The 12,151-nt window shown below is 37.9% G+C and overlaps 3 protein-coding genes across 3 annotated transcripts; 2 read left to right on the top strand and 1 right to left on the bottom strand.

Moving 5' to 3' along the window:
• Positions 1–4: 4 nt before the first annotated feature.
• LOC18600398 (NADPH-dependent aldehyde reductase 1, chloroplastic-like) lies at positions 5–1,363 on the bottom strand. The gene is made up of 3 exons (XM_018121258.2): positions 1,223–1,363; positions 521–897; positions 5–386 (listed from the first exon to the last, which is right to left on the bottom strand). The coding sequence occupies exons 1-3, from the start codon at positions 1,346–1,348 to the stop codon at positions 5–7; spliced, it is 885 nt and encodes a 294-aa protein (XP_017976747.2). The 5' UTR covers positions 1,349–1,363.
• Positions 1,364–2,480: 1,117 nt separating this feature from the next.
• On the top strand, positions 2,481–4,219 carry LOC18600397 (Glycoprotein membrane precursor GPI-anchored). The gene is made up of 2 exons (XM_007030799.3): positions 2,481–2,671; positions 3,503–4,219. The coding sequence occupies exons 1-2, from the start codon at positions 2,587–2,589 to the stop codon at positions 3,985–3,987; spliced, it is 570 nt and encodes a 189-aa protein (XP_007030861.3). The 5' UTR covers positions 2,481–2,586; the 3' UTR covers positions 3,988–4,219.
• An 859-nt stretch (positions 4,220–5,078) lies between these two features.
• LOC18600396 (uncharacterized) lies at positions 5,079–11,148 on the top strand. Its single transcript, XM_007030797.3, has 10 exons — positions 5,079–6,017; positions 6,211–6,435; positions 6,786–7,070; positions 7,170–7,238; positions 7,529–8,023; positions 8,120–8,188; positions 8,743–8,907; positions 9,391–9,607; positions 9,698–10,036; positions 10,590–11,148. Exons 1-10 carry the CDS (start codon positions 5,172–5,174, stop codon positions 10,703–10,705), a joined length of 2,826 nt encoding a protein of 941 aa, XP_007030859.3. The 5' UTR covers positions 5,079–5,171; the 3' UTR covers positions 10,706–11,148.
• The last annotated feature ends 1,003 nt before the right edge of the window (positions 11,149–12,151 follow it).

The raw sequence follows: 12,151 nt of genomic DNA, 5'->3' as shown, positions 1-12,151 counted from the left end.
CATATCAAGCATTCACTATGGCACCACCATTTGGATGGAGGACTTGGCCACTTATGTAGGAGGAGCAGTGGTTGCAGGCAAGGAACACATAGGATGGTGCAACTTCGATAGGCTGGCCGGCTCTTTGCATAGGAACATCGGATCCAAACTTGGAAGTCTCCTCTTCATCAAAGGATGCCGGAATCAGCGGAGTCCATATGGGCCCTGGTGCGACGCCATTGACACGTATTCCTCTTTTTACAAGTTGTAGTGAAAGGCCTCTAGTGAAAGCCACAATTGCACCCTTGGTTGCTGTGTAATCAAGTAGCTTATCATTCCCTTTGTATGCATTTATGGATGTAGTGTTTATTATGGAACTGCCTGCCTTCATGTGCTTCAAAGCATGCCTATCAACATCACATCACATCATCAATTACCGTTGTTATTGTAGCACAGTTTTTACTGATTTTCTAAAACTGGTAGTACATGGTATTCAATCAAAGATTGCCCTCAATTCTTTAGACAAAATTTGAAGCATTACCTGGTCAAGAAGAAGTAAGAAAAGATGTTAGTCCTGAACACCCTTTCAAGCCTCTCCTCATCAATCTCCTCCACACTGCTTGCCTTATACTGTTCAGCTGCATTATTAACCAGAATGTCAATCCGACCGTATGCGTTGACCACCTCATCAACAACTTTCTTGCAGTTCTCATCAAAGCCCAAATCAGCAGCTATAGCCATAGGGTCCTTTGTGTCTGGCGTCATTTCCTTTTTCAGCATCTGCAGAGTGTCGTGTGCATCCTTGTCCTCCTGAGACTTCACATAGGTGAAGGCCACGGTTGCACCCTCTCGGATAAAGCAGTGGCAAACTGCTCGGCCAATCCCAGAATCACCTCCAGTAACTAAAGCCACCTTTCCCTGCAAAAGAGAAGAATTTTGTTCAAACATGCATGCATATATAGAGTATTTCCATAGGTAGAATACTTTCAAATTTTCAAGTTTAGAAATAACAGAAGGTTACTGATCAGACTTAGAAAGCAGTGAAGAAAATTCATTATGAGCTCCAACTATGAACATTTTGCTTGAAGCCAGATCCATTTTTGTGGCAGCATTTCATTGTAGTAATGCAAATGAAAAGCTGATCATCTATCTCATTGCACAATGATGGTGATCATAATTTTCAATAAATGCAAGAATGCAACTTGCATTAATGTGCTATTGATTTGTGTTTAGGAAACAATACTTGAAGCTTGTTAGAAGGCTTGCAGTCAGGGCTGGTGAACTGAGGGATAGGATTCATGACATGTTCTTTCCCAGGCTGTGTCGACTGTTTCTGAGGAGGAAACTTCTGCTGCCCACCAGAAGCCATTCTGATCTCAAACACTCTAACAGGTCTCGGTCTCCCTGGAAAATGATTTCTCTCAACTCTAAGTTGGCTTTTGTTTGGACACCAAGAAACTACAATGGCTAAGGCTCTTCAGGAACCTAGTGAACGAGAAAACATATATATATAGAGTGTAGGATTTGATTTATTCAGTGAACAGGAAAACTTGATGCAAAAGGCAAATATAATGAGCATTCAGGTGGACACGTAGACGTGGCAGCAGAAGTGTCCACGTGTCATGTCAGCCGCTTGCAGTGGACACGTCTGTGGAACCGGACGTTCTTGTTGACATGGGAACCCATGTGAAGTGCGGAGGTTCTAGCATGATCTTTGAAGTGAACTGGTCGGTTTTGATCTAAACTATGACAAATTAAATGGACTTGACCCTGAATTTTTTCTTTTGGATGAAACCTTCATTTAATCAGTAAAATGCAGGATACTGCTGTTAGAATGAGAAAAGAAACATACAAAGACAGATATTATATACTTTTTTAGACAGATAATGTGTTATCAGAAAGTATGTATGGTCATTTTATTTTATTTTTAATGTAAGAGGAGAGAGTGGTATGGCTCGAATTTAGAATCTTTTGTTCTCAAGAAATTTGCTGGATTCTACTACAAACTTGAACTATAATTCAAAAAGAAAGACAAAGGAGAGAAAGGGGGGGGGGGGGGGGGCGGAACATGGAGGGTTGCTATGAATACAAAGTGCACTATTCTTATGAAGGAATACATTACAGTTAAAATGAACTTTGATTCTTTAACGGGTAATAAGGTTATGAGAAAAATGGGATTCTTAGACTTCATTGCAAGTTTGCCTTTTACGACTGTCTTTTTTGTGAAACTAGAGCTGGATTATACTCAAATCTTCTAGCTTTTAACCCCAAAAAGTTCCTTAATTTTGCATTCAGGCCACCGGCCACGTGGGAGCCTTCTCAAGCCTCGACTGCCTTACATGTCAGTAAGGCACACGCTTTCTTCTTGAGTAACGAATCGATAAAGTGGCACCTGTAAACTGCTTGACATCCAAGGCAAATCATCAACAAAAAGGAGGGAGGAAGTATCCAATTCAAATACAAAGCTTATACCATACAAAAGTTTTGCAGTAGAGACCCTTTTCTTTTCTTGTTTACCTGCTTGCCATCCTGTGGTGTGTTCTCAGCCTTCCTCAGAAACAAAGATTTCGGATTGCTTTTCTCTCTTTGGAATTGTAGAAGCTTGCCATGGCCTCTATCAAACCTTCCCATCACTTCTTCTTTGTGGTTGTTCTTGCCATTTTCTTGCTTTCTCCTCCAGTGCTCAGTGATGGTCCTCTATTATCTCTAGTCTCTCTCTCTTGGTTTGCATGAAACTGTGAAATGCTTGGGTTTGCATGTGTGTGTTTCAGGCCTTTTTAACCCTCTAAATTCTATTTTTCTTCATTTTTTTTCAGTGTTGCAGATGCAGAAGTCTTAATTTAATTGCATGCAAACCAAACTATCAAATTTCCTACATTCTTTATCAGTTGATAGAGATTTGTTCAGTCCTTGTTTGGAGTTTACTCAGGAGTTGGCATGCATGCTGGATGAGTTTGTTTTCTTATGTTAGAAATGAAACATTCTTGTTGATTACAATGAAAACAGTAGGTCTTAGTTTCACCAACCTTTTACACTTTTGTGACCAGGGGGGCTCAACCAGATCTACGGCTGTAGGAAAAAAGCTGAACCTTTTTGTTGCCAGGTCTTTTTCCAGGCATTGGACAGGACACTTTGTCTGAGATCATCAACAGTTCCTGATATTTCCATAGAAGATCAGCATCTTGCTTTGATCTTTTTTACCTGTTTCCTTCCCTTCAAATTTGTTTCTTTAACCTTGTGGCTTTTGCTTGACATCACATTCCAATAATTCGACAACCATGGGTCTACTGACCATAGCTTATGTCCACCAAGCTGTTGGCTTAGTTGAGGGCTTATCATCAGTTATCAATCTTTCGACAGTTCAAGTTTTCATAGCCCTGAATTCGAATCTCTCCAGTCTTCATTTTGTTACTTGCATTACACGTAGCATGGTGATTAGGGCAGATGAGCTTAATCTGCTGCACATTTCTCCTTATTCACTGATTGATAACCAAGTGATCGACTCTTTTTCCACCTTCTGCAGATGTGGAAGACCAACTTCTTCAAGGACTCAACAGTTTCAGGACATCGGTGAACCTCCCGTCATTCAGCAAGAACAAAAACGCACACTGTGCTGCCGAGCAAATTGCCGACGACCTGGAGGACCAGCCATGTTCGAACTCCAACAATGAGACTAGATTATCCGACCATCCAAATGCTATATCCAAGTGCCATATCGACCCCAACACCACAAGCGATGCAATCGTACTGCCCGTCTGCGTCCCGGACTTGGTTCCAACCCTCGTTCTCACCAACTTCACACGCACCCATTTCTCCAAGTACATGAACGATTCCAGCCTCACCGGGATCGGGGTTAGTTCCCAGGACGATTGGATGGTGGTTGTCCTTGCCACCAACACTCCATCCGGGAGCCTTGCCAGTGGAGCTTGTTCTTGGCATGCAAAGGTTGGCCTAGGCCATTACTTGGTACTTTCCTTGTTGGGTTTGGTTCTTTGTCTTGTGCAATGAAAGTCCCTAAATCCGTATATGTTCTTCCCCATGTTGCTCGTGTTCTTCAGTTTGTGATTTTGTGTAAGTACATATTTGACATGATGTGTTCAACCTTGTTCATCCTGCTTATGACCTGTTTGGTTGCAAGGAATGATTATGGTTATGTTTGGTAATGACTATTCTTAGATAATGATCCTATAGTTGATATTGTCAAGATTTTCAATAATCTTGGACAATTCAATTCTTTTCATATTTGGGTTATTTTTATTTTATTCTATTTATTTTTGGGTTGGGAATTTAATGTCATTTTTAATTTAAGAAACAAATACTAGTAAATTTTTAATAATACATTCAATTAGTCATATCAAGAGAAAAATCATGGAAAGAAGCATCCTAATCATCATAAAAAGACTAAATCAAACATTTTTGTAGAAAGCGATTTAGAAAAAAAGAGAATAATGGACAAGAAAAAATCATTTCATGTCAATTTCAATTTATCATATTAAATTACAAATATGATTAAATAAAGTAAATTAAAAAATTAAAAAACCCCATATTTTTATTGTCATGTTTAAGGTTGCTTTCAACATTACTCTTTATACCAACACCCTTGTGCATGTATCTTCTTTCACATGGTGTTTTTCTTTTTTTAAAATTAAATCCTTCAATTTTTTTTGGTTTTATAAAATTAAGTTATTAATTTTATATGAAAACTATTCACGATAATGGGAAAAAAATAATAAAATTCATAAAAAGTATCCATAAATTGTCAATTAAAAATAATTAAATTAATAAAAGAAATTATCTATAGAATTAATACTAATTAAAAGTATTTATAAAATGTTAATTGAGTAAAATTAGTTAAAACAAATTATGATATGGAACATGAAAAAAATTAAAATTATAAAAATTCGTCAGATATTATGTGACAAAAATAAGATTATAAAAATTGTAAGTATATTTTATCTTTTTTTTTTGTAATTACTTTTATAAAACCGAAATGGGCCCCTTAAGACAGGTCAAGTAATGGGCCAACCCCAATTTTTATGGGCCAGCCTCTTTAACGTGTGATGGGTGCTCACAGCCTAAACCTGCGCACCCATTTCTTCAGAAAACGCACCAAAAAAGGGGTACTCTGAGATTTTCAGATCAGTTTGATCCATCGCGCGAAAAAAGGAAAAGCTTTCGAAGCCTTTGAAACTATGGCCGAAAACGACGACGAAGAAGGCTTCGCCGACTTCAAATTCGTATCTTCCTCATCACCTCCAACGACCGCCACCATCACCGCCAACGACGATGATGATTGGGGAGATTTCATGAACTCCAGCAATGCTATCTCCCGCACCGAATCCCTTCCTGTCAATCAGTTTCATTTCGATCCCTTCCCCAACTCGTCCCCTCCAACTCAGCCCGGCTCTGCTCCGAGCCGAGTCGAGTCGGTGAAAAACCATTGGGCCAAGCTGAATGGAGCTTTACCGTTATCGATTTTTGGGGAGGAAGAAAAAGACGAAGAGGGATCCGGTGCGGTGGACTCAGGGTTTAATGGTGCAACTGCGACGTTTTCATGTCCTAAAAAGGATGGGAGTTTGAAGGGAAAAGGATCGGATTTGAATGATTTGTTAGCGGATTTGTATAAACAAAGTGAGCGGGGAAAGGAAGGAAATGCTTTCGGGTTGGGTTTGGATGTTAAGAAGGAAGTTGATATGAATCCTAAGGTGGAGACTTGGAATTGGAACGGGTTGAATTTGGAGTTAAATGGGTCGGTTTTGAAGGTGGATGGGTTGGATTTGAGTGTAAATGCTTCTGCTTTGGATAAAAAAGAGGAGAATTTGGAATCAAATGGGGCTGGGATGGAAAGAAAAGAAGGGAATTTGGGGTTAAATGGGTTGGATCCGGGCTCAAATGGACCGGTTTTGCATCAGAACGGGTCGATGTTGGATTCAAATGGGGGGAGCTCTGATTTGGTTTATGAGGAGGAGGAGGATGATGATGGGTGGGAATTTAGGGGTGCAGAATCAAAAGCAGAAGCTGGTGTTGAGAATGTGAAGGTAAAGTTTATATCTCTCTCGTGATTTTGAACTTTTCATTGTTTAGTTCATGTTGGTTGTTTAAATAGAATTGAGAAAAGCAGGAAATATCGACTATTGATGCTTAATCCCTATGCAGATAAGATAACAGCAGCTGGAATTTTTTTTTATAAGGTTGCTTTATTGACATTATTTTGATTTTTTGTTTTATCAGAGTGATCAGAGTGAGCCAATTTCGCATTTCAGTGTGACTGCTTTGAGTTGGGATCCATTGAGTACAAATGTCAGTGGGCTGAATTCGAATGATAATGGGGTAAATTCTAATGTAAGTAGGTTGAACTCTAGTTTAGTTGACGAAAATGAGGAATTTGGTGATGATGATGGATGGGATTTCAAGACTGCAGAATCTGAGGCACGCTCTGGAACTGGCAGTACTAAGGTAAAATTTCTCTCTTTTACTTTGATAGGCCAGAAAATCCTTGTCAACAATGTAACCACAAATTAGTTCTGTTACTTTATTGGTGGTGATAGTTTGCTGTTATTTGGCTCTTGTGTATACCTAAAGGGAGGCTTTTTTTCAGTTATAAAGTTTTTTGTACTTTAAATTGATTATATACATCTTTTCACATATCTACAAGTTGTCCAGGGACTCCATTTACTTCACATATCTAAAGGAGGCTTTATTTTAGATATAAAATTTTATGTACTTTGCATATATCTTTTCTCATTTCTACAAATTGTTCAGGAACTCCATTTTGTTTACTACTGCTGACATTTACTACTTTGAAGGTTGATGGCAGAGAGCAGGAAAATCCTAAGGGAGTTGAATTTGGTGCTGGTTTTGGGAATGGTGTGAATGGTCCTAGTGATTTGATTGGCACACCAGGTGGAATCTCTAACAAACCTGGTGAATGGGATGTAGGATTTAGTTTTGCCCCGAGTTTTGGAACTCAAAGCTTGCAGAATGATACCAAAAACGGCGTGATTTCTTCTTCCATTGATAACAATATTGATTCTGATGAAATGTCCTGGGCTTTTAAGGACACAATACCAGGAAATGGATCGAAGACTAAGGTGATGAATTGATAGATTTGATATTCATTCTTTTTTCTCACTTTATATCTCAAACAATCCACCTTATTAAACTTCAATCTTTTTTTCTAATATATGTAGGAAGAGCCAAACGTTGCTGATGCTTCTTCTTCTGGTGTGGAGGACCTTTTATTTGACAGTCATATCCAGGTATTGGTTCATTTAGTATGTGATATTGTTCAGTAAAAAGTCATTCATAAAAATCTGACTGATGAGGCATTGGTCAATCCAGTATGCTCTGCTAAGCTTCTATTAATTGATCACAGGTTAAGCATGAAATGCCTATTGCATGAGATATGTTGGTTTCTGGATATGCCTCTTCATCTAACATATTGTATTTTGTTTGTCATTGTGAGAAAAGTGAACTTTACTAGTTGTACATACTTTCATTGGCAAATTTTCTTCTCAGTCCCTGCTTATCTTTCCTTTTTTGTGCTCAGGGGAATGAGGAAAGGGTGGAGAAACACAAAGGCGCCTTGCCTCTGTCCATCTTTGGTGATGCGGATCCTGAACCTAATGATTCATTGAGATATGAAGATGTTTCCATTCATAAGCCTACCTCCCCAATAACTGTCATGGAGGATACCCATTCAAATATATCTATCAATGATCTTATATCAAGTTTATATAGTCAAGCTGAGAAGAATGCTTCTTTAAATCACATAAGCAATCCAAGTGAAGATGGGCTTCTTTCCTCCCAGACAGTGGTGGGTTCCAATTTAGTAAATGATGATAGCGATTTTAATGATGATTCCTGGGAATTTAAAGGTGCCGATTCTGGAACCCAAGGAGAAAACCAGAACTCTCTGCATGGTTATGGAGATTCATATGAAAAATACTCTACCAAAACATGGCTAGATGAGTATGTGGACTTCTATTCTAAAATGGCTACTGAGTTGTGCTTTGTTGCACTTATCCATCTTGACAATATGAAGGTTGGTAGATTCCTTGAATTTATTTTTGTCCTTCCCTTTTTTCTTGGTAGTAATTTTTTTAAAAGTATTTTGTTTCTGAAATTTGCTTTTTATTAGAAAGATCAAAGCATTGCTACTCCTTCTCGTGAAGATGCTGAAGTACAAGCTATTGAGGAGGAAATCCAGGTTGCAGTTATATCTGATCATTCTTGCAATTTTCTTTTCACTTTTATTAGTTACAGACTCTCTTTACATTTAAAAGATGCATACCCTAAAGATCAGGAGAATTCTTACAAGAACCCCCTTTCTGTTTACTTTGCTTGAACTCTTGGCACTTGCTCACTGCATGTCAAAATCATAAATTTGAAAATGAATATTTTCTACTTAGGATCTGGAGCTCTTTCTCCTCTTGATACAGTTATCAATAAATGTATAAGGATGCACAGTGATGTTTATTTGGTTTTACATTAGCCTTTGAAATATTGCTGAGCAACTCTTTGTAGCGTTCCTTTGATCCACAATGCTGAGTAATACTTTGTGGCATCAGTTTGATCCATTCTGGTGCCTAGTTATATGTGTATCCAATGTATACATGCCAGAACTCCACTAATGGTATTATTTTCAGATGTGAGTTTAGTTGGGGTGAACCAAGACATGAAGAAGTGCAAAAGAATGAACTTTTCTTTCAATGTTGTTTTGGACTATGAATGTCATTATCTTGTCTCTTGCCTGGTTTGTAGGGTCTATACAATGAACTGTATAAAGAAGGCATATTATCCAAAGAAGTGGCCTCAGAGAACCTCCAATCAATAAGTATTGACCTAGGTGAATTTGCCAAGATTCTGCAGGGAAAAAAGCTTCAAGTGCTTGAATCAGAATATCACTTATCAGAGAAATTACTACTGGTGTGTGTCTTTTGCTTTGATTCATGGAGCTATGTGCCCTTATTTAAATGAGAATTGATTTGATTCAAGTCTTGAGAGGTCAATTCAACAAAAATGTAAGAGTATAGATTGGTTCAGTACTCCTCCTAGGACCCTTTTTTGGTGGGATGACCATATCTGGTTATGACCCTGTTTGTCTTTTAGGGATGAAGACAATTTTGCCGTACATCAAACTGATGTTCATTCCATAACAGGCTGGTAATAATTGGGATTTGATCTGATACCCTTGATTCAATATACAAAAGCTTCCCCTCCATGCCACTGTTCAGCATATATTTATATACTAAAATTTACTATATTTTAATATGAAGTTCTATATCTGAACTAACCTCTCTCAGAATATGCAATGGTGGGTAGAGTGTAGATATTCTTGTTCCATATGATTGATGAATTGCTTTGGCTTTCACCATGTTACAACACTGTTTTGTATGTTCACTTGAATAGGCAGAGAAGGATTTGAGAACGGCAACTGGACTCTTGAAACATGCTGCATCAACACTGAAGATTCTAAAATTGGGATCTTTTGAGGATCAATCTAATTATATTTCTACATGGTTGACGATTTTGTCTGTTTGTGCGCTAGAGCTGAAACATGGTGCCTTGATTTGGAAGCAGTCATTACAGAAAAACATCCACAGTCAATTATTATCTAAATCTCAAGGTGCTTCACTGGAAAGGAGAGCATATAAAATTTTATGTACGCTTTGTTTTGTTAATCTCAGTGTTGATATAATAATTTGGGCATTTACAGGCAGGCAGTACATTTTAGCCCTTGGAGAAATTTACAGAGTTGTCAAGATTGTTGAATCTTCTACCAAACTGTACAAGCCTTGGATAATGTTTAGTTCTGAACATCCCACTAACATCCTTTCTCTTGTGAGGGAGTGTTCTACTTTGTGGTCAAGTTCAGGACTTGAAGAAGCCCTTCAAAGTCTGTCTGATCCAACTGATTTAAAATATGACATTGAAGCTTTACTTGGTTCCATCCAGAGTATTCATGATCTTGATGCACATGAACTCTATAAACAAGTCTTCTCCGGACAAGAAAGTACATGCTGCCTATCAGGTTTAGGTGCAGGATCAGTGCCAGGTATGAAGATATTGATTTTGTTGCTAGGTATAAAATGTTTTCTAGGACAAAGAAGAAAAGGAGAGAGAGAGGTTTGACATTGTCATCTGCAAGATGTAGGTAGGGCATGAAAAGAGCTCCCTCTCTAGGGCCTTAAAGAGTGTAGATTTTTTGGATGATAGACATCACCCTCTCAGATAACCCTGATTACTTATGAATTTAAACCTAAGTTCTATTGTCTTCAAACTTGTAAAAACATTGAGGCGTCAATGTTCTTTGCTTTTAAGTTTCCTTTAGGGCCAATGTTGGCTTTAGATACAGTAGATAGCGTAATCTTATAAACACATTAATTTCCACCTGAATAGATTAATCTGATTTACCAACATGATAGTCATACTTAGTAAACAGCTTATCTTTTGAAGTGTGATAACTGATTCTAGAAGATTGAGTTTCACGTGGGGATATAACCAAGCATAACAATTAGTAAATTGTACAATCATGTTCTGAATCTTGACCATCTTTTTCAGGTCCCCTCATATCAATCTCTAACGTTATTTTGATTCTCTTGAATCAGGCATGAAAATGGTGGTTTGGGATGGACGGCATTACTTTGTAACCATTGTGAACATGTGGGCAAATTTAATAAGTCGTGATCCACCAAAATTGCCACACATACATGCTAGCAAATGAGGATGGGATGGGAAGATAAAGGTGTATTTTCCGAAAGTTTCATGGCAGAGACCACACTGAAAATTTCACTGTCCAGGACAAGGCTTCTGGATTGTAATCAGAGTTGCCCAAAGTATAAGGATCTCACTCTGGAAACAAAAATGCAGAGCTGAATTTTCCAGATCCCATCAGATGCAAGGTGCCTAGTCTGATCAAGCCAGGTACCTATGTCAATTGTTTACATCATTGGCAGTCATTCTTTTTGTGAGAGCTGTAATATAGCAAATATATGTAGAAATGATTGTATTCTATTATTCATTTGCACACTGGGTGTGAATCAAATAAGCACCCGCACACATCTAGAAAATAAAAGTTGAGTCAAAATAGTTCATCGGCACCCTACATTTCTCATGTTGTACTGCAACTTCATCAATGATTCAAATGATGAAAAGATTTTGTTGCAAGTGATCCTTGTGCAACAAATGTAGAACTTTCTGTTTGAGTGTTCAACTGAATGCCTGTCTGTGCTGCTGCTGCATTTCATTACTTAAAAAAACTATTGGAAAGCATTATATATGCCTTAGCTTACAGTCAGAATTATATCTCGCTGATCACAGGATTGTAGAATTATAGTTCACCAATCAGGTCCTTCTTTGGGTACTGTGCAGTTTAACCATATGGGCATCAAACATTGTTCCTTTTTGTTGTTTCTGGTACAACTGAGCAAGTTTAACCGGGGAAGGAAAGACTCCAACCCTGGCTTCACCCTCCAATGTAAAGTTAACTGGTTAAGGGGTAACAACCTTCAAGTTAAAATATGGAAAGGGTAACAAGAGTAACCAGTGAGAGTAACTGTTAAGTTAAAACACGAAACACGAAACACGAAACGGGTAACACGAATAACATCTATTAAGTCAGTAACAACTGTTAAATAAAACTTAATTATTTTTTAATCAATTAACTTTGTTACAATCTGTAAACCATTGCCAAAACTCACAAACAGGAATGGCATGAATTTCTGTAGTAATAATTTTCCTCAAAGACTAATAAAAGCACAAAAAGGAAAAGGAAGAAAGAAAGCAAATGATGGGTTTAGAAGGCTTGAAATGTTGGATAGGCCTTTTGATAAGTACCACATGCTTTAACCCCTTTTTCCCAAAAGTCCAATATGTGTCGGCGGTACATTCAAAGCTGACTTTTACCAATTCTTGAGACCACAGTGAACAAGGAATTCCTTCATACCAATGCCATAAAGCAAAAAAGTATGAAAGTACTTTTCCTTAGAAGCAACTCCCTAATGCTTACAAAAATGGGAAGGTGACTGAGGGGCCTAAGTGTTGGATTAAATTCAAACCTAGGTGGAAAAAAATGGGTGCTAGGCTTTTGGAACAACACTCTACAACATTGAAACTTTTTTTTTTCAAAGAGTTACACATCAAAGAATTTTTCTTATGTTAATGCAAGAGA

This window comes from Theobroma cacao, chromosome 5 (assembly GCF_053813885.1).
Source record: "Theobroma cacao isolate CCN51 chromosome 5, ASM5381388v1, whole genome shotgun sequence".
NCBI lineage: Eukaryota > Viridiplantae > Streptophyta > Magnoliopsida > Malvales > Malvaceae > Theobroma > Theobroma cacao.
The sequence above is the reverse complement of the archived record's forward strand: the minus strand, read 5'-3'. Positions and strand labels throughout refer to the sequence as shown.